The following is a 25,163-nucleotide window of genomic DNA, read 5'->3' as shown; positions in this document are numbered from 1 at the left end:
AAAATTATCAGTGAAAAAATGAAAGCTTTTAATGAGGTGAAATTATCTTTGAATACTGAAATGCTCTGTATTATCTCTTCCTTTACACTGAGTCATGGAATTCAATTTTTGCAGCGACATATTGTACTGGCTGATTTGCCAGTTTTTCATCAATCGCTGTTTCCACGTTTCGTACTGCATTTGTTAACTAATGTGTTGTTATTGGTCTTCGATTGCTTCTTCAACAACATAGTTTTTGTTATCGTTAAATTGTTAGTATAAGTGTAAGAATCTACTAAAATTACAAATTCCCTAGTAAACAACAAGCAACAACTGTCAAAAAGCTAAGCGAATACATGTAACATACTCTTAGAAAGATGTTCAAGTAACGGTCTATTTTCGGACACACATGATCTGTGTGTTGTGTAAAAAGTGAAAGCATTCGGCGCTCGTGCTTCTCATTTCCATTTGCACAAGTGAACGTATAGAAAACTCAACCATGTGCTATCTGGTCACTTTCCCGTGTATTCATAAGGTAGTTATGTTCATTTTATGAAGCAGGAATTGCACTGATTGACGAAGGAATTTAGGTAGAGGGTAGGCTCAGGAAGTGAACGACACGGAATTTCATAAAAATTGTATTTAATAAATATAAATAGTATTCAAATAAATAAATAGGCAGGTACAAAAGAGCGTAGTACAAAATACGTATATCGTGGGACTAGCATGTCTAGCCTAAGGCTCACTGGGAATGTGTACACGTCCGCTCATACGTACACAGGACGCGAATCAGTCAGGCAGTGGTTGCGCTCTCCGGGTACCGAACCCCGGTCACGCACGGAGTAATACTGACACCACCGTGGCACGCACTGGTCTGGCTCAGTCTGCTGCACACCGCGAGAAATCCCCTGAGTTCGAAGTGGAACGCCTCTCCATCCCAAGTGCTCGGCGCAGCACGCCGATTGCAAAGGGAGCACACCTCTTCCTCGTACGCTGTGCGCCAGACCAGTTTCACTGTACATTTCAGAGCGTAACAAAAGGCACTTTCGTTGAAGCTCGAAGCACTGAAGCCCTTCAAAGAAAATTTCAGTCTCTTTGTTTTTTCTTATTTTTACAAAATTTTTGTTCAGTTGTGGTGCTTACTATGTACACACACTATGAGAAACGTGGAGATCGTCTCCAGTGACACAACACAGCCTTCATAACAAAAAAAAGGTATCGGTGTGAGTTAGAAAACTCACTAATAAGGCACGTGAAAATGCGCCATTTAATGAAGAAAAAAATGCGACTTCTCATTTCATCCTCGATGAGATACTTCGTTATTTGTCTGCACCGAGCCGGGTGCTTATGAGAAATTAACAATACTCCAGTATCTGTACATTCATCGACAGTGTAGACACAGCAGCTAGTGGTGAAGGCACGTGGATGGCGTCGGCCGTGATGGCCCGACTCCAGCGGTCCGCCGCGCCGCCGCCTGTTACTCACTGGGAATGACAACCGGTAACGGGTTCCGCAGACTGGGAAGGCACTCTAGTGGAGCGGACTCGGCTGCAGGCTCGAGCTGTCTGGAGGGCGTTGGCCGCGCCCTGCGGGGGCGGCATTACGGTGGCTGGCTGTGGCTCTGGCTGTAACTGTGGGTGTGGGCGGACTGCGGCGAGACGCCCGCACTGTGCACGGGCACCGGCACCACGAACACCTCCAGCTTGTCCTTCTCGTCGGTGACGCCGTAGCACAGCGAGTCATAGGGCGGCGGCGCGAACATGCTGTAGGGCGGGGGCGGCGGCCCTTCGGCCACGGCGGGCAGCCTCGGGGGCTCGTCCAGGCCCGCCCCCGCGCCCCCGGCGGCTCCCGCAGCCTGGCTGCCCGCCGGTTTGTGGCAGCAGCACTCGCTGCAGCTCACCGCCAGGAAGAACGCCACCAGACCGCCGAACGAGCCGATGTACCACACCAGCGACCACGGGTCCAGCTGCTTCGGCTTGTCGTTACCGTCTGAAAAAAGAGAGAAGTTCTATCTAAGTACACGCGTTTACTCACAGTAGGTCTACTGCCTAAGGGGAATGCTTGAAGCTGAGGAATTATACAGGGTGCAACGGTTGTAAGTGCAGATATTTCTACTCGTGACTGGGGACAGTGTGCTGGACAACATTACATCGATATTTACGTGATTTCCAGACTAGTAACAATAGCCATCATGAGTCATATCTTTGTGGCTTGGTTAGCACCTCGAAGCACACATGACTAGAGGAATACACTAATGCTGATTTTCTACTGGGTAGCAGGTCAGGTGATCAGGTGTTGAAGTGTGAGCACATGGATGCGAAACGGGTAATCTACACTGACAGGCGTTGTCAACTTACAAGGGAACCTCCCCATCGCACCCACCTCAGATTTAGTTATAAGTTGGCACAGTGGATAGGCCTTGAAAACCTGAACACAGATCAATCGAGAAAACAGGAACAAGTTGTGTGGGACTGTGAAAAAAATAAAAATATACAAACTGAGTAGTCCATGCGCAATATAGGCAACATCAAGGACAATGTGAGCTTAGGAGCGCCGTGGTCTCGTGGTTAGCGTGAGCAGTTTCGGAACGAGAGGTCCTCGGTTCAAGGTTTCCCTCGAATGAAAACTTTACTTTCTTTATTTTCGCAAAGTTATGACCTGTCCGTTCATTCATTGACGTCTCTGTTCACTGTAATAAGTTTAGTGTGTGTTTTGTGAGCGCACCGCAACACCGTGGGATTAGTAGACGAAAGGACCTGTCTCTCCAATGGGAACCGTAAACATTTGATCGCAAGGTCATAGGTCAACCGATTCCTCCACAGGAAAACACGTCTGATATATTCTATGCGACACTGGTATCGGCATGTGCGTCACATGACAGGAATATGTTGTCGACCCACTTAACTTGTACACTTGGCGAATGGGTAAAAATATTCTTCCTACCTTCCCAGATTTAGGTTTTCTTGTGGATGTGATAACCACTCCGAACAAAGTGATGAAAACATAAGAGTTTGTCACATAAACTGCAACAAATGAATGCAATACTTTCACAGTCGCACAGTTTTCCCTTTTAACGTTTTCAAAATTTTCCGTGTGTAGACCGTCAAATCCTGCATATGTCCAAGCAAATCTGAGCATCTCTTGGAATTTTGGAAAGCGAAGTTGATTATGTGTGAGTGCCTGAACTTTGATAACTGGCTGAAAATAAAAAAATTAAACTTTTCACTCGAGGGAAGATTTGAACCAAGGACCTCTCGTTTCGCAGCTGCTCACGCTAACCACGGGACCACGGCGCTTCTAAGTTCACACTGTCCTTGATGTTGCCTATCTTGCGCATGGACTACTCAGTTTGTAGATTTTGCTTATTTTTTTCATAGTTCCACACAACTTCTTGCTGCTTTCCCGATTGATCTGTGTTCAGTTTTTCAAGGCCTATCCACTGTGCCAACTTATAACTAAATATGAGGGGGGTGCGATGGGGATGTTCCCTTGTTAGTAGTTCAATACGACACTGCAGTAGACATCAGACCGAAAAGTTCGTGACGTGTCTGAAGACTAACGTGGAAAGAGAAGGTACAACATATAAAAAGATCTTCAATTACTCGTATTACACACGTATTAAACGACGATTAAAAATTTTCTGTTTGAGGTCGTTGCTGCTGCGCATATGCTATGTAGCATGACTCCGATGCAGATACGTAAGTACTGAAATGCAGGCAAGGGATTAGTGTGACTTTCGTTTCTTTCCGACGTGCACGCAGTAAATATGGAAACGTGAATTATGTCGATATTATTACCAAATGCGCCTAAACCGGACCATGGAGCTGTTACTCTTTTCTAGCCTGCTGCAGGAGACATCCATCGGAGATTGAAAACTGTAACGCTGACGTTACGACAACTTGCGTGGGAGACACGCCAGCACCCTCCCTACAGACCTGATTTCTCCCCAACACGCCTTTGGTCGCTTAGAAGAAGGCAATGTCGTGCTGCAGGCGCTTGGGAACTACTTCACACAACAGGTCACGGTGCTTTACTAAATCGGTATCTTTAACCTGGTGTATCGGTGGGACGATTGCCCTATTGCTTACGGCGATTTTGTTTGATTGGTATACCGATTCTGACTGGACCCTCTTAGAACAGAAACGTTCTGATCGCCGACACACACACACACACACACATTATATATATATATATATATATATATATATATATATATATATATATATATATATATATATATATATATATATGAGGAGGGGGGAAGGGCCAGGCTTTGATAATCTTTGATAACATATTAACTTAGTTATCTACTAATGTAGTTAGTTATTCCTTACCTGAGGACGGCGACTTCGGCGTTGTTGACGTCTTCTTTTCATCCTCTCTCTCTCCCCAGAATATCCTTTCTATTGGGGCGAACTCTTCGTCCTCTGCAACACAAGAAGAGGTACCATAAGAAGCTTATACAAAACTTTCTGCGTTTGACTTTAAAAGCTAGTGCGGGACAAAGAACTAAAAAAGTTTCAAGAGCACAGGTGTTTTCGAGAAATGAGATTGCGGAAGCTACTTTGTGCATTACATACATGATACCAGGGCTTGGCTCTTTAAAATAGTGATCGAAACCTCCGTAACGTATTATAAAGGAATACACCCAGGAAACAATGTCAAAAATTTATCGTAATAATATGTGAGTAGCATGAGTAATAATATGTGAGCAACATGAGTCCTTTTACAGATTCCGCCATTTTTTTATCTCTGTGAGTAATGGATAATGTCTCAATAAACCGTAAAAGCTGCTTTTCAGTATATAATTTCCTGATGTATTTTCAGGCAACTGGAATTAGTATTGAAGATTCAATCAAGCCTTTTGTATCTTCCTACAGCCAAAACGCAGTTACACGTATGTTGCTGTATTGCAGTTTAACAATGTCAAACATATGAATCTCAGCACACTGTCTCTTGGCCCAACGCCCGTTTCAGTCTGGTTCTCTCAGCAGACCACGAGGGAAACACAGTATATGGTTCTTCCGCGCAAGACAAACATTTGAAACGTATTCCTTAACACATTTAAAATTGTGCATTCATTGGAGGTATATGTGGTGCATTTTGCGTATTATTTTTTATTTATGTGAAGTTTCTTCCTCACATTTCTAGAACTATGTAAGGCAAAGCACACTGAGTGCGTGACTACACACCGAAACATATTCACAGTAAGAGATAACATGAATTCTGTAAACGTGCACCAGTCTTTAAGAAGATACTTTAATTTCATCTTCTCTCAACTGTCCCCATGCATACAATCGCGTAACAGAGTAAATCTAATGCAAAAATGTGAATAGAAGACTAACACTTCCATGTAACTTAAATAACATAGATGTTTACTTCAATTTGTTTAGCTATAGCTGTTACTTACATTATATCATATTAAATGTTAAAGTCCTAAAAAATTGAAGTGTTACTTGTCACGTTATTTTTCTGAAGGACGAAAATGAGAAGGAGAGAAGAAAAACAGGACAAACAAGGTGCAGGAGGAAGAAAGAAATACTGACAGAGGAAGTGGATGGAAGAATGAGGCAATGCAGATCTGAATGTCTAAGATGTTAATGGAACTACTAGTAACGGTACGCTTCAAACCTAAGTTAAGGAATTAGTATCTTTATTTGGGAAGTATTGTTTTAAGGAATAGAGTTATAGAGCCAATTGTTAGGAAGGTAAATCGTTGGTTAGTCAACAATAAAACTTGTTAATATAGGATTATATCGTGAAAAACGCACAGACAATTTTAGTTTTGTTAGGCACAAATACAAAGCTCTTTTGCGCTTTACACTATTCTTGTTGATATACCTCTGTGCCTGGTCATCTCCGCACGCTCTGGTGCTAAATCTGTATCCTCCTCCCCGTCATCGAGTGTCGATGTTGAAAAAGGCAACAAATTTGCGGAAGTATCTTCACCGAATATGTATCCCATTTTTGAAATGTATCTCTTGAGATACTGTAGAATGGGATCAGCGTCCTGCTCGGCTTCAGATTCCCCTACAGAGAATGAAATACCATCAGAAACTAATTTACGTGGGATTTAGACAGACTGCTTCAAGAGGAAAAAGAACAATTAAGAAATAAAAATTTGCGGCTAAAACTGAACGTGCGTGAGCAGTTTTGAATGTTAGTAACATGCCTTAGCACAGCGAAGCAATAAGCTATGCAGTTTGTTAGTAAAAGCAGTCGTCACCTTCAAACATTAATTTGAACGCGACAATTTTTTTTTCCCTTCTGTGCGCCGCTCTCGTGGGAATGTTGTCAACTTATTTTCCCTCCGTGCTACCTGTGAAGAAACTAATCCAACGTATTTTCGGGAAGACGCAAGCGGACCGTTTTAAAGTTAACGTAATATCTTATTAATGATATTTCTCACTATACTCAAACATAGGGCTCTGTAGACAGATCAGACTACAGCAACTATCAGAAAATCTTCGGAGTTACTCGGTCATGAGCTATTAAGATTACATTTATAGACAGTGAACTTGTTCAAAATAATGTATCAGCATCGCACTACAGTCCCTGTCAGATATGAATTATTAACACCTATGTTCACTTCTGCCAGCTGTTTATTCGATAAACAGAAATTATACAAGAACACGAGCATATCACCAGAACACACGAGTGTACAGGGCTGATATCACAGGCTAGCGGGGCGCTAAATATTTGAAGAAAACTGGGGTATCCCCTGCTCGTAATATGACAATCTAGTACTTGTTCAGCGTATGCGAGAAATGGTGTAGGAATGATATCGCCGACAGTGTTCAACATTAATTGTTGTAGCTTTAAAGAGCAAGGTGGCCATGGCTACGCTGCTAACGGAAAAGGAGGAGGAGGATATTGGTGTTTAACGTCCCGTCGACAACGAGGTCATTAGAGACGGAGCGCAAGCTCGGATTAGGGAAGGATGGGGAAGGAAGTCGGCCGTTCCCTTTCAAAGGAACCATCCCGGCATTTGCCTGAAACGATTTAGGGAAATCACGGAAAACCTAAATCACGACGGCCGGACGCGGGATTGAACCGTCGTCCTCCCGAATGCGACTGCTAACAAACTTAACGACAGAAACAGAGCGCAATTTTTGTACAGGCCGTAAACGGTAAACTGTTTAAAACGTACCACAGTGGTATAGGAGAAAGTCAAGACTAACAAATTTATAGGCTGCAGGGCCACCTGTGATCTTTCTTCTCGGGAATATACCTCAAAATTTTGAAAGTTTTTCTTGAAATACTGTAAAACTACGGCCTCTGGCTAAAATACGTCCCAGAATGAAATGAAACATAAAATATTATCTTTGATATCTAAGACTAACAGTTTACGCGTAGAGATCGAGATGATATCAAAATCTCGCGCGACACGTATGCGCCGAACCTTACGTGGTTTTTGTAGGCCCATTTAAGGTACTTTTCATACATGTTTGACGACAAGTGGTCTGTATAAAATTGTTAACCTCGAGTTCCGGCACAGCACTCTCGTACGATGTGAACAATTATCGTTTACACCTTGCACAGAACGAACAGCAGTTTCCTAGCGCGCCAAGGGAAGGATGCACGGCTCAACGCGGGCTGCCGGTACGCCAGGTCTCGCAATATGTCCGTGGCACAGAATCGTCGGAGGAATCACGGGTTTATGAAATCCGACAGTGGTTGTCTGTGGGCCCTTGTGGCCCTCTGAGAACCGGGTTACTGGCGACAGCGCGGGCCAGGAAGGTCCTGTGGCGAGGGGCAGCATTCTGCGTGTGGGAAGCGGGACAGCTCCCACAATCTGCCTAGGAATAAACACTGCGACTGTCTCTTGCATTCGGGTTCGTTCTGCATCTTCGCACAGGAAATAAGTTGTAAATCCGAATCGGGCACATTCATACAGCTAACTTACTCCCAGTTGTACGTAGATCATGAAAATGACAAGCTATTTAATGGTAGGAAAATGGAAAATTGTTGTTTGTCTACCGCAGAGGATGCTTCAGAAACAGTTGTATACCATAAACTGAAAAAAGCTCAAGTCGCAGGTTCGTATCCTGCCTCTGGTATGGATGTGTGTGATATCCTTAGTTTAGTTAGGTTTAAGTAGTTCTAAGTTCTAGGGGACTGATGACCTCAGAAGGTAAGTACCATAGTGCTCAGAGCCATTTGAACCATTTGTCAACAGTCAGTAGTCAGTCTGACTAGTGTCACTAAGCGCTAAAAGTGGAACCTGTGCATCTCTCCTGACCGCAAAATTTGAGATAATGATACACCAACGTTCTGCTGTCAGATGGCAACATGCAAGTCGAACTGTTCGTGTCAGTTACCTATTCCTTAAAAATCATTTGCTAGCACGCCGTTTTAGGCTGACACAAAGGTGGAACACAGAATAAAATTTTGACAACTACGGCTATGAGCCAGGGAAGCTTACACTCCAACGTAGAGGTTCATTTCGGTACAATTTGGTTTACCTGCCTCCGCGTTTTGGGTTGCAGTGTTACTCACTGAGCGACACGGAGGCAGATAGTAAGTTTCGCAAACCAGAACTTAAACTAGCATTATTTCAGTTCGTGCCTGAATAAATTAGGCGTTTAACAGCATTGCCTGCGAAATGTAGTGCCAGTCCAGTTCTTCATTGAATGCTGTAACTCGCAGCATACGGTGAACCGGCTGTATCGCGTCGTATAGAAACAGTATTGCCAAAGTTTCGGGAAAGTTGTTGAAAGTAATAAAAAAATGACTAACTCCTCCACAACAAGCCATGAAGACCCAACGGTACTGACCGGCCGCCGTGTCATCCTCATTCCACACTCGTCACTGGATGCGGATATTAAGGGGCATGTGGTCAGCACACCGCTATCCCGGCCGTATGAAAGTTTCCGATACCGGATCCGCTACTTCTCAATCGGGTAGCTCCTCAGTTTGTCTCACAAGGGCTGAGTGCACACTGCTTGCCAAAAGCACTCGGCGGACGGGATGGTCACCCATCTGACAGCGCTTAACTTCGGTGATCTGACGGGAACCGGTGTTACCAATCCGGAAAGGCCGTTGGCAATAGAAAATGATTATCTTACTAGATAATTGACGAAAACTTACAGGGAAGAAGAGGTGTGAAAAGTCAAGTCGTAAGTACTACCCTAATAACTTGAAGATGAAACGGTTTTGGCTCTTCGTTTTTCCTTCTTTTTCTACGTTATCCATGGAAACTGATAGACAAACGATGACGAATAAAAGTTATTTGCATTCACATGGCACAATTTTAGGTGCAAACTGAAGTCTAACTAAATATGGAAATAATAATAATAATGCTATTCCTTGAATAATTAGAACGATGGCAGAAAAAGGCATCAAATCAGTGCACAGAAAAAATAAGACAGACTAGACCCCCAAAAAATTTTGGTTTAGGAAAATATAGGAATGTAGAGGGCATTAATGGTAGGAAAGTAGATTTAAGGTTTATGACATGTAAATGTCGAACAAAAGTTCCACAAGAAAATAATTCAGGCCAGACAGTTACCCAGTGGGTTATTCAGTTTTCTCAGTAAGTTTAAGGGTATAAACGGATTGTTTCGTTCCATATTTACAAACTCTCTTGATGGGAAGCATCAGCTAACTCTCTTCAAACCGAGGACTGTCTAGTCCGGCACACAGGCTTCGCCACGAATGACCACGCCCACTGCGCGACGCCCAACACCACGGCGATGCCTCGAAGGCAGCAAAGAGTCACGTACGCTCTCGCAAACAGCCTGGCACACGTCCGTCGCTGTCGAAACGCCCCACTTAAGCCGCATCATCTCGCGACTATTATCACCCCATTATTTGCACGCAAACAACTCTAATTTTAGTGTCATTCGAGCGTCACATCTGAGCTCTTAAGGCGCAAACAATGGCGCATGGCTTAGGTTAATCCGCACCTCATTCTGCCGTCCCGAGAAAACAGTCTTTCTTTCTAGGCAGCGGTGGCTGTAAGAACGGCACGACATAGTTTCAGGCCACCAGTTGGTCAGCTTTTGCATAACTAAAACCCAGAAATACTAGAGACGAGCTACCAGAGTGAAGTAAGCAGGCTGCGAGGTGGCGGGAATCCAAATGAACCAGCAGGTCCTCCAAGCGCCAACAGAGGTAGGGACGCTGCGTCCTTTACAACCAAGTGTTAATGGTTTGAGTTGCAACTGGGTAGCAGAAAACGAAAGGCATCATACAACTAGAATGTCTCCGAACCAAACTGTTGTCTACGAGAAACAAGTAGATCAAATACGGCAGGACCAAAAGATGTCTTAAAACGAACAAATGAACTTCAGTTCCTACGTAAGCAGTTGGGACGCGTCAGAAGCGTAACTAACAACACAGAAGAACAAGACTTTTCCGGGCCGACGATTGTACAAGCGCAAAGGGCGCCTGTAGGTCGAAGAACGAATTGCAAACAACAGAAAGAACATGATTAAAATTATACAGACTTATTGACGAAATATTTGAAAGCATTTAAGATTGTCTTTGTGGGTTCAAGATTCAGAATGTTTTCTTGTTCCGGGTACCACGGCCAAAGATTTATTTAGAACTGTTCCACTCTCGACTCGGTTTCTATAAAATCACTGTTTTTGACACGGCGAGCAGTTGATTATTTAAGAGTATATCAATGAGTATTTGGAAATGGCTAACGACGTAATTTAGCTGTTCGTGGTGTAAATAACAGTGATTCGTTAAGAACCGGCATGGACAATGTAAGAAGGTATCTAAAGTCTGTCTATTCAAATCCATCAATGCAGCGCAACAGTTGATTGCTAGGGTTAACGTATTATCGACGTATCAGTATCTTTTTCTAAGCCATTTCAAAGGCAGTTGCTCAGGATAAGTCATCGAAACGATCTCTCCCCGACCGTCGTCCGTACTGCTATACTACTCCTTTTCGTATTTTCCTTCAGCAGACTACGTAAGCTGTGTGCCCACGCAAGTGATTACAGAGTCAGTAACTAACGTCCTTCTTCGAAAGCCTTATCGTTGAACAGGTGACGTCTGACGTCAGTATAACAAGTGACAGTTATAACAGCCAGAAGGCAGGTTTCAACAGTAGTGCACGTGGTCCGTGCGTTACAAAATCGTCCTAAGTAAGGAAGTTTTACCACGGGTATCATCCCTTGCAGGACAAGCGCGATTTACTGACTCATCCGATATAAAATCTTTCCGCAATGTCCACTGAGAACTTCCTAGCAATTAAAGCTCCTGCTGCAGACGTGCGGAAGCGACTGTGTCACTTAGGAAGAAAGTTGTATTCCAAATAATGTAAGTTCATGACACTGTCAAACGAGGTTCCTTCAAGAAGAATGAGGGAGCTGCTAGGGAGGCATCAATCAAAAACTGTACGGATCCTTCCTAGCAAACAATTTTTCACCCAGCTGGCTAGATTTAATACTCAGAGTTTATGGCTGATGTGCTTGTAGGGGACCAGGATGTACAACGCCTGGTGGACGTGTTGGTACACACTGGTCGCAAGCGAGAAAGAAGGAACCAGAGGCATGTGTTTACCAGGCGCAGAGCGATGTTAATTTGGGAACCACGGAAGGGGCCGACGTGCTGTCTCAAAATATTCTTCTAGCCTAGCAACGCAGATTTCATTCCTCTTTACTATCAGAAGTCACATTTCTGCTGGTTTTCAGCCACGATAAATAAACGTTAACACAAAGCTGTATCTGAGCAATGGACTATTACATATACAAAGTTTTTTTGCAATGTGTCCATTTCACTTAAAGGTGAGATCGTCAATAACATAACATCTTCATTAACACTGAGGGCTGGATTCAGGTCCATATTTTTACATTTCTATAATGTTAAATAATCACTCTTAAGTCTTTTTGCAACATCACACACTGCCTGACACACCACTAGTATACAAATTACAGGCAATTATGTGGCTCCAAGGCTGAATAGGAGAGGAAACTTAAATTTTTTTTTATGGTTGCAAACGATGTTACGCCTAAAGATTCCAGACTGACTGCACTAACTAGAAGATGCGGGTTTTCAGTCTGTCAATTATGCTAGCGATGAGGCATTTGCATAGAGTGTAATGAACCGTTCACAAAGACAAGATGTCAAATACTATTTTTTTCATATAACATTTAGCGCTAGTTTACCGAAAAAAAATTGAACCCGCAGTGACACACGGATCATTAACACAGCCTTGTAAATGGTACATTAGATGCATAAAAGAACCACATAAGGAGTGGAGGGCTAGGGAGAGAGGAGAGAGGCGTTGCTCATGGGTACTTCACCGCTTATCTAACAGCCACTGCAGTTTATAGTTACGACTGAATCACCGATAAGAGTCTGGTGAGTAAACCAAGTTAACTACAGTTCCAGAAAAAAACTGTCTGTGAACTGCTCTTACGTTCGAGCAGAAATACACAGCGTATTGAAATTACGTCAACTTTCTCTGGATTATCCAAAACCAATAGGACCATATTCAGTGTGTGTGTTGTTCATGAGTGCAGTTTTGCAAACGTATTATTGGTATATTCTAGAACGTGCTCGTATAGCGTAATGCCCAGCGTGCTCGCTTGCTAGGCAGGGAGGTAACACGGAGCCGGACGATTTATAGGTATACAGAAGGCGCACACGACTTCCCTCCCTTCCTTAGGTCACCTTGACGGCTGGCGTCAGGGAGGGCATACAGCTACGATGTTAATAAAATGAAATCTTTCCTATCCTGAAGAAAGTGGACCCCGCATTAGACGGTTTACCAGGTAAACACTACGGAAGACAAAGGAAGAATTGGTGCACTCTAGAATCGTGTAGGAGTATCTCTTCTTTTTCCAGAAATTACGACTATTCTGTCCCTGTGTGCTTTTACACAGAAGACGTACTGTCGTCCTCTGGGCGTGTACTGCCGACCAGGAAGCGGTTAGACCGCACAGCCTGATAACAGTGAGTGCGGGGAATGGGTTAAAATACGGCCGAGCAAATAAGCGTTATCTGCCCGACGGACAGGTACATCTCTGTTCAAACAAGCTCTCTCGCTTTCCTAAATACGGCCAGCTTGTGCGACAAACACGTCTTCGCAGCTGGAGTTAAGAAAGACGGAACGGGATAAATAATTACTGCGTAGAAGGTCCTACATTCACTGCGCGCAATACCCCTGACTCCTGGAACTTTAAGGTCATTTCAGTTGTCTGTCGTTAGACAGGAAAAGAAGCTTTGGATGGATCTCAAAAGTTGCAGGGCAACATTCGCTGCCTGGTTCAGTTAGGCTGAAATTCTGACAATGGTAGGACATTTATAGGACGAAATAGTTTATATATATATATATATCTCTCTGCTGTGGCATCTCTCTCTCTCTCTCACACACACACACACACACACACACACACACACACACTTTCGCGTATACTGACAAGAATTTCTCCTGTGTTGCTCGACATGCGGAGATGATCTAACTGATTGTATCAATACTGAGCTAGCAGGAGACTGTAGTTGACACGGGGCGAAACTGTCAAGATTCAATCGGCCACAAATTGAGCCGGCCTTGCTGAAGCTATGCGTCCCCGAGGCCAGGCAGAGCTCACGTGGACGGAGCTGTTGCTAAGGCGACCAGTCTCTGCTGTCGCACAGTAAGAACTGGAATTCTTGCTCGCGCCGTATCCTCGAAATCTCGGCAAGGTGGGTATAATTGATGGCCGAAAAACAGATTTTCCATAGTAAGAATTGATGGCCATCGAAATTACTGAGGTATTCAATTTTTTTAATAGGACTACGAGCACGAGTGCTTCCTGACGGGGTAGTTATTAGTGTTAATCATATACGTACAAAACGATTAATTTCAGTACGCCTGGAGTTAGCTATCCTGACCTGTATTCTTAGAATTATCAAACATAATGGGCATAAGTAGCATCACGTAGTTCTTAAATCATTTTTTGTCATATAAAACTATAAAACACAAAATGCTAGGAAATATTTGCTCATCCACGAAGTACGACGTTATACTTGATTATTCCTGAGAATAAAATAACTTGTCCGTTTACGAATCGGTACAAAGCGATTGCGTTTCACTGTGATTATGTAATGATAAAGAAACCGTTCGATACAAATTTACTGACTAAATACGAACACCAAGGTTGAGAATTCACATTTACAAATCTTAGAAACCTGTCCACGATAAAGTGAGCTGGAAACTGGCATTTGGAGGCTAGTATGCCGTAAATGTTAAAGGCAACACGAGGCTTCTTAAACACGGCATAGCACAATAAGTGGTGCGACTCTACTGAACGTGGTAAGATGGCATGTTGCCTTCTGCGTATTCGTGACTGTGACAAACACGTTACGCTGCATTTTAGTGAGAAACATCCAGACACACAATTCTTTCATTTGTGTTATTTATTATATGACACCTTTCGGAAATAGTCTATGTACAAGGTCGTCTACATAGCGACCTGTAATCATCTATAAATAAGCGTTCCATCATTTGGAAATTGCTGTTGTATAAAAGAGTCCGCGAGTAGGTGGCTTGTTTCTGCACAAAAACAGCCATGAATCTACCACTAAAAGCACAATTTTCAGTTGATGTAAAACAGTCTGCTTGCGTAGCTGAGTGTTCATCGAGGCTGACAGACTAGCGGAGGACCCGGGTTCGAGTCCCAATACTGCCAGGGATTTTTCCTTGGTGGGATGGGGACAAGTAACGCCAGTTGAGGAACTGCTCGACCGAGTGGCTGTGGAATCGGACTTCCTAACCCGACAACAGGCGGGAGAGAGGTGAACTGATGTCCACCCCTCCATATTGCGTCCAAATGACGAGATTGGCAAAGGATGACACGGCGGTCAGTCTGTCCCGATACTGCCAATTTTAGCCTAGAGGGCAATGTTTTAATATCAAAAGATGTTTTCGTTTTATGCATCCTTACACTGAGGTGACAAAAGTCGCGGGACAGCTATATGCTCATATGCAGATGGTGGTAGCATCGCGTGCATTGGCGGAGCTATCATCTGTACACAGGTGATTCGTGTGAAAGGCTGTCAGATGTGATTATGGCCGAATGAGGGGAATGAACAGATTTTGAAGGTGGTATTGTAGCTGGAACTAGACGCATAGGTCATTCAATTTCAGAATTAGGAAATATGTGAAGAGAGTGCTGAGAATACCAGATTTCGGGCATTACCTGTGACCTCTGACAACGCCGACGGCCTATGCTTAACGACCGAGAACAGCGGCGTTCGCGTAGAATTGTCAGTGTTAACAGACAAGCAAGAGTGCGTGAAGTAACTGCAGAAATGAATGTGGGACGTACGGCGAACGTACCCGTTAGGAGGATGCGCCGTCATGTACCGTTAATGAGCTATGGCAGCAGACGAACGACAACGTTGTCGTTGCTAACAGCACCACACCGCCTTCAGCGCCGCTCCCGGACTCGTGACCGTACGGGTTGGAACCTAGACGACTGGAAAACCGTGACCTGGTCAGATGAGTCCTGATTTCAGTTGGCAAGAGCTGATGATAGGTTTCGAGTGTGGCGCAGAGCCCACTAAGGCTTAGACCCAATTCACTGCGGAAGCTGGTGGTGGTTCCATAAAGGTGTGGGCTGCTCAGTACATAGAATGGGCTAGGTCTTCTGGATATTCCGTGACTTTAAGATCATTTACAACCGCTCATGGACGTCATGTTACCAAACAACAGTGAAATTTTTATGGATAACCGCCAGAGTAGCCGAGAATGCTAACGCACTGCTTCCTGGACTCGGGTAGGCGCGCAGCCCCCGAACAGAATCCGCCCGGCGGATTAACGATGAGGGTCGGTATGCCGGACAGCCTGGATGTGGTTTTAGGCGGTTTTCCACATCCCGCTAGGTGCATACCGGGCTGGTCCCCACGTTCCACCTCAGTTCCATGACGCTCAGACATTTGAAAACGTTCACTCTACACTAGACGCAGACAGTTGGGGTACACTACTTACATCCCAAGGGGTTCGGGGTAGCGGCAGTAAGGGCATCCGTCCACCCTCAGCAACTAACACTGCCAAATCCGCAGTTTAACACTGCCGACCCCGCGTGAGCCGAACAAGGCCCACAGAAAGAAAGAATGAAACTTTTCTGGATGACTATCCACCATGTCACTGAGCCACAATTGTTAGCAAATGGACAATTCGATCGAAAGATTTGGCCATCCTCATCGCCCGAGATGAATCCCATCGAACATTTACGGGACATAATCGAGAGATCAGTTCGTGCACAAAATACTGGACTGACGACAGTTACGCAATTATGATTGGCTCAACATTTCTTCAGGGGACTTCCAACAACTTGTTGAGTCCGTGTCGCGTCTAGTTGCTGAGCTACGTCGTGCTAAAGAAAGGTCCCACACGATATTAGGGGGTATCCCACGACCCAGTCCGATGCCTACTTACTGTGTATACAGGTCTGACTTGTCTGCTCTCGGAATTAATACGCTTATCCCGCTCCCAGACAGACTCCATCGCTGATTGACGGTCGCTCCTCTGGAAGCCGCACTGGAGTGTGGGCTACCCCGAGCCAGCGCGGCCTGCCGCACGAGTTAATACGGACTACGGAACCCTAACACGGCGAGCCCCGTTCGCAAGCTGCCTACAGGCCTTGAGCGCCTAACGGAAACCCGTCGGCCGTGGCGGCTTGGCGGGCACCGCGTGCTCCATAAAACACGGCGCGCCGCACCGCTCGGTGCAGCGCAGATCTGGAGCACTTCCGGCTGCCGCGGGACAGCCCCGGGCTCTCGCAGCTGCACCGGCCTTCCTGTTCTCTCCCGCCTCACCACTCTGCTGTCATCTGTCCACTCTAACAGCTCGACAACTGCTCTCGCGCCGTATTTTGTAAACGGACATCCCGAACCAAGAAAAGCGGCGCAATACCATATCGATTTCCGGCCGCACTTAGGTATCCTTTGTCTCCTGCTGCAACGCAACCATCAGTAACTTCTCAGTATACTGTGAGAACATCAACAACGAATAGTTACGTAATGTCGCACATGCCAAATCCGTACCTTCCACCGGCACTGCCTTAAGCGATGGGGCTATCAAGACCGCAACAAGAAGACAGAAATTGTAGTAAAAAGCCCTTTGCTATAGCGTAGCCATTCTTCGTGACAATATTTTTCCCCGAAAGTGCTATACCCTCGAGATACGTAGGAAGAATTCTGTAAATTTTGGAAAGAAAAAAAAAAAATACTGGCTGAGTTAAGACTGTTAAGGCGTGCCTTGTTAACTCTGTCGGCAAGAACTTTACCTGCAAAAGTAGAATGTCCGAGTTCAAGATTTGGTCAGGTAATTTTAGGATTAGTACTGCTCTTTATGATACTTATAAAGGTATTGGCAGATAACGCAAGGTACATTCCTCCCAACTACGTTTCGCCACCCTTGTTGCATCACCAGTAGGCTTCCATTGTTCCTCACTGTTTAGGTCATGACAAAATCCAGATGTAGAATTCACAAATATGTTGTTGCTGTTGTTGTATTCAGTCCTGAGGCTGGCTTGATGCAGCTCTCCATGCTACTCTATCCTGTGAAAGATGCTCCTTCTCCCAGTACCCACTGCAACCTACATCCTTCTCAATCTGCTTAGTGTATTCATCTCTTGGTCTCCCTCTACGACTTTTACCCTCCACGCTGCCCTCCAAATTGATGCCTCAGAACATGTCCTACCAGCCGATCCCTTCTATTCAAGTTGTGCCACGAACTCCTGTTCTGGCCAATTCTATTCAGTACCTCCTCATTAGTTATGTGACCTACCCATCTAATCTTCAGCATTCTTCTGTAGCACCACATTTCGAAAGCTATTTTCTTCTTGTCCAAACTATTTATTGTCCATGTTTCACTTTCATACAAGGCTACAGCCATACAAATACTTTCAGAAACTACTTCCTGACAAATCTGTATTCAATGTTCACAAATTTCTCTTTTTCAGATACGCTTTACTAGCCATTGCCAGTCTACAGTTTATATCCCCTCTACTTTGACTATCATCAAATATTTTGCTCCCCCAATAGCAAAGCTCTTTTCCTAATCTAATTCCCTCAGCATGGCTACAGAATAATACCTGAAAAAGCTCTATATGCTTTATGAGTATTCCATAAAGGTTTCCATGGATATTTTCGCCACGTGCTATGACGATATTAGTTTTCAGGTGCTGTAACTATGTCTGTTCACGTCACCAGTTGATATTTTTCCTCTCGGTAATCGGTAAGATCAGCATGAAGATTATAGTTCAGCGAACTGTCAGGGACATGGTCGTTAAAATGTGACTCGGACTGAGTAAGGCTCAGACATACAATGGGCCTCAGCCTAACTAAAAAACAGTTCGACATTCGCTGTAAGTGATTTTGGAAAAACGCCGGAAATCGAAATATTGTAGGCCGGGCTTTATTATTTGAGCTCTATTTCTTCCAAAGTATCTAGGTACAATTATGAGTAACAATGAAGAACAAAGTGTAATAGTATTTATGGGAAAATCTCTTATCTAACTCTCGAACCGTTTATGAAATTGTGGGACATGCATTATATGATGTTTAATTTACTACATTATCTTCTGTGGAGATATTACAAGAAGATACCTAAGTAGGCTGAAAGAATGGAAGAAATATGTTTCATTTAGCAGAAAGCTAGGGACGAACTGTACTCCTGTAACAGGATCTTTTGCGTGTTTTCCCGGCAACTCAGTAGTACGTGAATATACATGTGACCGGCGCAAGAGTCGTGTGCGTACCACAGCACGGGGTGAAAGTCAAACAGTGGCGCCGGACCTTTGTGTATGTAATGCGTCCGCCTACATACGCTGCCGAGGCGGCCTTGGGGCGGCTGCCTGTGCACGCCCATTGCGGAGTGGAGCGGCGTGCGCCCTGCCAGAACACACCCACCCTCGGCTGGCGGGCCGCCGGTCACCCGCTGCGCGCCGGATGACGAAAGGACCACACACGACAAGCCCGCCGATGCCATCCGAAGACGCCGCTGCTCTTCGCGGGCAGCCGGACGCATCCAGAAAGGAAGGTCTGCGCATGCGCATTCTGCCGGCTCTTGTCCGTGCTGCCTACCTGCTGTACTCCAGCCGTGTTCGGACAAGGAAATGCTGGGAGAGCACGATAGTGGGTCGGTCGAATCGAGTCCAAAGTGAAGCTTACAGGAACTGATTCGGAGTGGAATATTGCAGTGCGCTACTCCTTAACGAAACTGATTCGTGCTGCGTCCACAGAAATCTATCTTTACGAGTCTTCCCCTTCCCTGCCCGCTTGTATCTTCCAACCGAACTTGATAACCAGTCTTGGTGTCACTTCGACAGTGAAATCCAACATATCACGTAGTTTCACAATATCAATTAGCATATAGCGATGTCCGTGAAACACACACACACACACATATATATATATATATATATATATATATATATATATATATATATATATATATATATATATATATATATATATATCTCGAGGACTGCACTTGTAGGACACTGTTTCTTATTAGCGTACTACTGTACCAAGGAACTGTAACAAACTGATAGTCTCCTACGAGAACAGCATCCCGATCCATCTCACTTGGAATGTCATTTCAGCATGTTACATGATTCATCACCACATCTCATCACGAAAGACATGCGAATTACAGCGCAAGCTTTTTATAATACAAAAGTACTGTTGTAAGTAATGGAAGTGGACGAAAACTTTGTGCCTTGTAGAATGATGAAGCTCCTGTAAATATTTCACATTCAAATCTATGACACCTGTAATCTGGCTTGCATGTGATTTAGAGCTTAAAACGCAGGATTTAAAAAATGTAATAATGTGAAAAGATCCGGCTGTTAAAATTCTTGAGCTCTGGTTAGAAATTCATGCTGTGTGCTGAATAGCAAGCTGGTGACATATTTCAGACTGAAATATCGGACCACACCTCAACTCAAAACTGTGAGTTAGCAATGTCTTCCAGGCATTCTCTCTTTCTACCTAAAATTTGCCTACTAAGCTAACGAGGATACCATTTTAGTCAATGTCTAGATGCATTAATGGGTAGTCATTACGAGAACAGCATCCCGATCCATCTCACTTGGAATGTCATTTCAGCATGTTACATGATTCATCACCACATCTCATCACGAAAGACATGCGAATTACAGCGCAAGCTTTTTATAATACAAAAGTACTGTTGTAAGTAATGGAAGTGGACGAAAACTTTGTGCCTTGTAGAATGATGAAGCTCCTGTATGAGCCGTAAGCCAACTGGCATGGTTTGACACAAATACTGGCAAAGAAATGTTTATGGGTACTGGTAATGAATAGTCAGTGAAAACTGGCAATGCCGTTAAACAAGTTAGATGAATGTTCACTGATGGAAGTAATGTGCTAACGGATGTTGTGTTGATCACGTGGCGCGTATGAACAAAGGATTATTAGGATAAAAAGTTCTCGGTAAGCTTGCCGCTTCAAATGCAGGTAACATCCGATGCTCTCGATGTCCACGTCAATCACCGTCATCAGACATATCCCTTGACGACGATGATGTAGATAAACACAGAAAGAAATGGATTTTATCGGACTCTCACGCAGCAAGTTTACCGAGAACTTTTTACCCAAGGATTCCATCGCAAAACAAGTGGCAGATCAAGGAATATTAAGGCTTAACGTCCCATGGACGAGCTCTTTACGAACAGAACACAATGGGAAAGAGTGGAGAAGAAAATCGGAGTTGTCTCCTTCCAGAGGAACCATTCCGGCATTTTGATTACGCGATTTACAGAAATCAGGGGACAATTAAGTCTCTCTGGCCGGATGGAGATTTCAACATTGTTCCTCCCGAATACTATTCAGTTGTGTTACCACTGTGCCATCACGCTTGTTAGGACTGTAATAGGAGTATCTTAATTTAAAGATATGGCAAGCTACACTCTTCATATTAGAGAACATAATTACATCTCATGACACTTCCACAGCTTGAATCTGAGTGCGGTTCCTGGGTAGATATTGCTTTTCTATTTCGAAAAACCTACTCACAGAACTCTGCAGTAAATAGTACTAACATGTTAACCTCTTTCTGACCTCAATATCTCACGCATTATAGATGGATGTTGACTCGGTTTTTCACGCTAGCAAATGAGAAGATGGAATCCAAACACCGTCGCTGTGGTCCTGGCGTCACCTGACAGATTGTAGTATTAACATTATAAAAAAAATGTTAATAGAGTATTTGTATTGCGTGCAGTGGCTGGGGGTGTGAAATGAAAGAACATTGTAGCACTAACCCATCTGCATCCTGTCAACCTTACTATGATTTTTCGAGTTTTCCCTAAAACACTTGAGGCAACTGCCGGGGTCGTTCATACCATAAGGCTACGGCCGACTACCTGTCCCATCCTTGTCAGACTACAGCTCCACGTAATTGACTGTCATGTTAATTATTGTATTTTTGTTATTCACAAATTTTATTGCCAAGACATGACCAATATCCTTGCAGGATAGCGATTCACTTGACTATTGCCAAGTGGCAGTTGCGCCTCCGCAAATCGTCGGCCACCTAGCAGCAGGCGGGTGACAAGTGAAGCGAGAGAGCGGCAGCAGCCGGTAACCGGAGCCCGCAGATGGCGGGGGCAGCCAGCGCGCCAGAGATCAAACTCCGCAAATAGGCGGCAGCAGCTGATCGGAGCAGCGCCTGCGTCACGGACAACCTTGCCCGGCACACGGTCGCAGCTCGAAAACGCCTAGGGGGCTCGGCCGCCGCGCGAATTTTCCACGGAATTCCCTTTCCGATACGTTTCTCCCAAGTGGCTTAACTCATTTACGGGGTCGAGAAAACGATCAGTATACGGTCGCTTTCGATTCCGGGAAATCGATATGTCTCAGCTTGCAAATGCAGTGGATTATCGTTAAGATCTTTTGCCGTACAGTCGGAACACTTGTGATCTGTTTCCTACGCCAGACAGTGAGATCCGGACGAATCTGAATATATTTCTCACTTTTTTAAATAGTTAAAAATAAAATACAGTGGCCATAGCTTGTAGACATTCACGGAAAACCATAATTTTCTTTTATTTATATTTAACTTTGAGGCAGCTACTGCTGAGAAACATTTTAAGGAGGCACTCATTCACAGCTTTCAAGTATTTCTGAAAACCTCTTATTTGGCACAACAGCTGTACGTCATTTAGTTGAAACAGCCCGTTCCTGTCAAATAAAAGGCTGTCCCTAGGAGCGTCTCTTCCTTTAATACTTTGACCTGTTTTAAGATCATGAGTGTTCGAAAATTCCGAAACATGCCTAGCCAAGCGAGAGGTACCATCACGTAAAACAAACTAGTGAAGAAATCTCGTGTTGTAACTAGATATCTGATGCCTGTAAGTAACAATTTAAACTCGTAGGACTAATAAAAATTTCCACAGCAGCTGTCTGTTACACGTTTTTAGGTCAGCCAAAGATCAGCCTGTAAGACAAATTATTTGTGTCATTACCTATACCGAATGTAGACATTCATAAATCACTGATAGCAATAATTAGTTAATGAGTCAGACCCAATATGTTTCGTGTTCCATTAGTTCTAATGTCAAAATATTTGTAATTAATTTGCATCCCGAGTCTACAGAAGGACTGAGGCCAGTGGGTGACTGACACCCTTTCTCAGACATTGAATGGGTGTGATACTACTAAAAAACCGCAGTTAAGTGTTCCCGTCCAAAGTCACTGCAAAAGGATTCAGTTAAAGTTAAACAACGGCAACGAGCCATTGAAAACCGCATTACGTGGAATAAATATACTGAAATCAATTTTAATTGTTATATTTTGTCAGGTATCACTTTTCCTTTGCAGTTCATGTTCACGGTATCTTAACAACAATGGCTATTCTGCGTGCAAGTATGCTGTTAAGTAAAATAAATAAACAAATAAATAAATAAATAAAAAACCTTGTTTTAGCCCTTCTGTAACTACTGTATACCTCACTTACTGCTCACACTAGACGCTTTCTTTGATTCTACAAATTTTGCAACATCCCCACAGAATGCATTTCTGTTAGACACTATTACTCAATTTCGCTAGGAAAATTAGTTCATTTGTTTTCGATCTTTGTGTCTTATTCCGACTAACGGACAGCAAAAAAATTTCATTGTACTTCCAGTTGTACTTAAAGTTTTAACAATGAGAAAGACGTGCTGTCGTTCAGCTCTTGGTTGGTTCTAGGATTGACACACAGTTGCAATAACGTATTTACAAACAACTATTGCTAAGACTCTGAACTATTAAACTATTAACAGCACTTTCAATGGAGTCCATTACTCACAGCTATGCTCCTGTTGCCGCGGCAGATCGGAACAATTTTGCATCAAAAGGATTGACAGGACACTTAACTGTTTACTAGCGTATGCTAAATTTGTGATAGACAGAAAAGAGATCTAACATCTCACGCCAACACCGAGCTTGGCACTGACAGCCATTCGGCTATTCCGGTCACATAACAGAGCCCTGTTCACTTTTAACGTCAGTGAGTTAGGACAGCAGACGATCCGATGTTGACGGAGCGAATTTAGAATAAACAGAGCGTGAATTCAATCACCTGACTCTCCATTGGACTTCTGCTGTACGCGATATGAGGTAGCCGAAAATCAGATCGAATTAACTGCTGTAATTTCAGTATGGTTGCTACAGCTGACATGTCTCATGTAAAACTAGTATGAGTAGAATGTATCGATTTAATTTTTGTTTCGGAAAATAGTTGTCGATGAACTAGATGCTGAAGTTTCGATGGCATTCACTGGAATCATGCGCATGAGTGGCTACTTTCCCGAAAGAGAAGTTTTATAGGAAATGCTAATACAGCTCAACTACCCTTGTGTTTCTAACAGACCGTCCTGTGACAACAACAAACATCATTGGTTTGTCATTCTTGTCTCGATTTCAATGTTTACCAGACATTTATTTCATTGACTGAATTTTCCACCGGTTCGTGGAACAATATGGCGATAATAACAAAAAGAAGGCATTCCTTATGGTTTTGCAGTTATATTTGTCTATTCAGGTCTTAAGGGATCTAATGATCGCTTAAACCCGAGAAAGCCAGTTTGTGAATAAATTAGTAGTCTAGTCAAGGAAGAGATTCCTCTCTTTTTTTTTTTTTGTGGCATTTGTCTCGACAATGGAATGATACGGGTGAAAGTGGAAGAGTCATACATTAGACTGACAACAAATTGCTCCATATTCTGCACCATCCATTCGTAGACAAATTATAATGAAACGGGTTATTGATGAGAAATAAAAACTGTGCCGAACCTGAATTCGAACCGGCGTCTGGGTCACCGCGTAACAAAACTTCAGTTTTTCACTGTTTACTCTTCGTATCTGACGAGTGTGAATCCGTTATAGCACCACCTTTACCTCTAAACACGTTGTTAGATGCAACGTCGAGTCTCTTAGAAGAATCACACTGACGTGAACCCATAGAAATTCTTCAGGTCACCCACTGGTGTCAGTTCCATCACCATTCAGAACGAAACAATATAGGTAATTTTCGTGACCATAGCACTAATCGCGATAGAGGAGCACAAAATCTGTGTCACTTTTGCAGTTTACTCGTCACTACGTTGTTTTATTTCCTGGGGAAACCTCTAAACACCTCGTCTGAAAAGCTTAGAGCATACCGGCGAACGTGCGCTGAACACCGGCTGCGAGAGACAGCTCGGGGACGCAGCGGTAAACAAGAACTCACCGTCGGGCTGAACGGGTGTGGCGAGGGCCGCGGAGAACATAAGCGGCGTAACGACCACCAGCAGGAAGAGCAGCAGCTGCCGCCAGCTCCAGGGGCGGCCCTCTCGCGGCGTCGACGTCATGGTTCCGTGGCGCGTCGCGTCGCGGTACCGCCGTATGCTTGCGATGTGCTGTCGTATTCTGTACTCTGCAGAAGACCGCCGGCTCGCACTCGACTCACACCGCACACACTGTCCGTCTCTGTGACTCAGCAAGCGCTGTCTGGCGCGCCGACCGCAGCGCCGCCGGATATATACAGCGCCGCGTGACGTCACGGGGCAGAGGCAGGCAGCGTCCGCGCCGCGCCGGCAGCGTCGCTTATCTGCCGGTACCCAGAAGGAGTGCTTAGCGGTAAAGGCGGCCGCTTGCATCACGTCTGCACAGCCGTGGACTTCGTCTCGTCTTTCAGACGTCCCCACGCGCAAGACATCTGGCTGCGTCGTATCGAGGTGTCTCGATTTTTA

At 44.2% G+C, this 25,163-nt stretch overlaps 1 protein-coding gene across 2 annotated transcripts; it reads right to left on the bottom strand.

Annotated features, from left to right (window-relative positions):
• Positions 1-604: 604 nt before the first annotated feature.
• LOC126350275 (uncharacterized) lies at positions 605-24,920 on the bottom strand. 2 transcript variants are annotated; one of them, XM_050002502.1, is made up of 4 exons: positions 24,662-24,917; positions 5,821-6,009; positions 4,314-4,406; positions 605-1,968 (listed from the first exon to the last, which is right to left on the bottom strand). In XM_050002502.1, the coding sequence occupies exons 1-4, from the start codon at positions 24,780-24,782 to the stop codon at positions 1,580-1,582; spliced, it is 792 nt and encodes a 263-aa protein (XP_049858459.1). In that variant the 5' UTR covers positions 24,783-24,917; the 3' UTR covers positions 605-1,579. The 2 variants fall into 2 exon arrangements, with proteins under 2 accessions (XP_049858459.1, XP_049858460.1); XM_050002503.1 differs by lacking the exon at positions 5,821-6,009 and having other exon boundaries at positions 24,662-24,920.
• Between the last annotated feature and the right edge of the window lie 243 nt (positions 24,921-25,163).

This window comes from Schistocerca gregaria, chromosome 1 (genome assembly GCF_023897955.1).
Source record: "Schistocerca gregaria isolate iqSchGreg1 chromosome 1, iqSchGreg1.2, whole genome shotgun sequence".
In the NCBI taxonomy this organism is placed as follows: Eukaryota; Metazoa; Arthropoda; class Insecta; order Orthoptera; family Acrididae; genus Schistocerca; species Schistocerca gregaria.
Note: the sequence above shows the minus strand (reverse complement) of the source record. Positions and strands in the feature narration are given on the sequence as shown.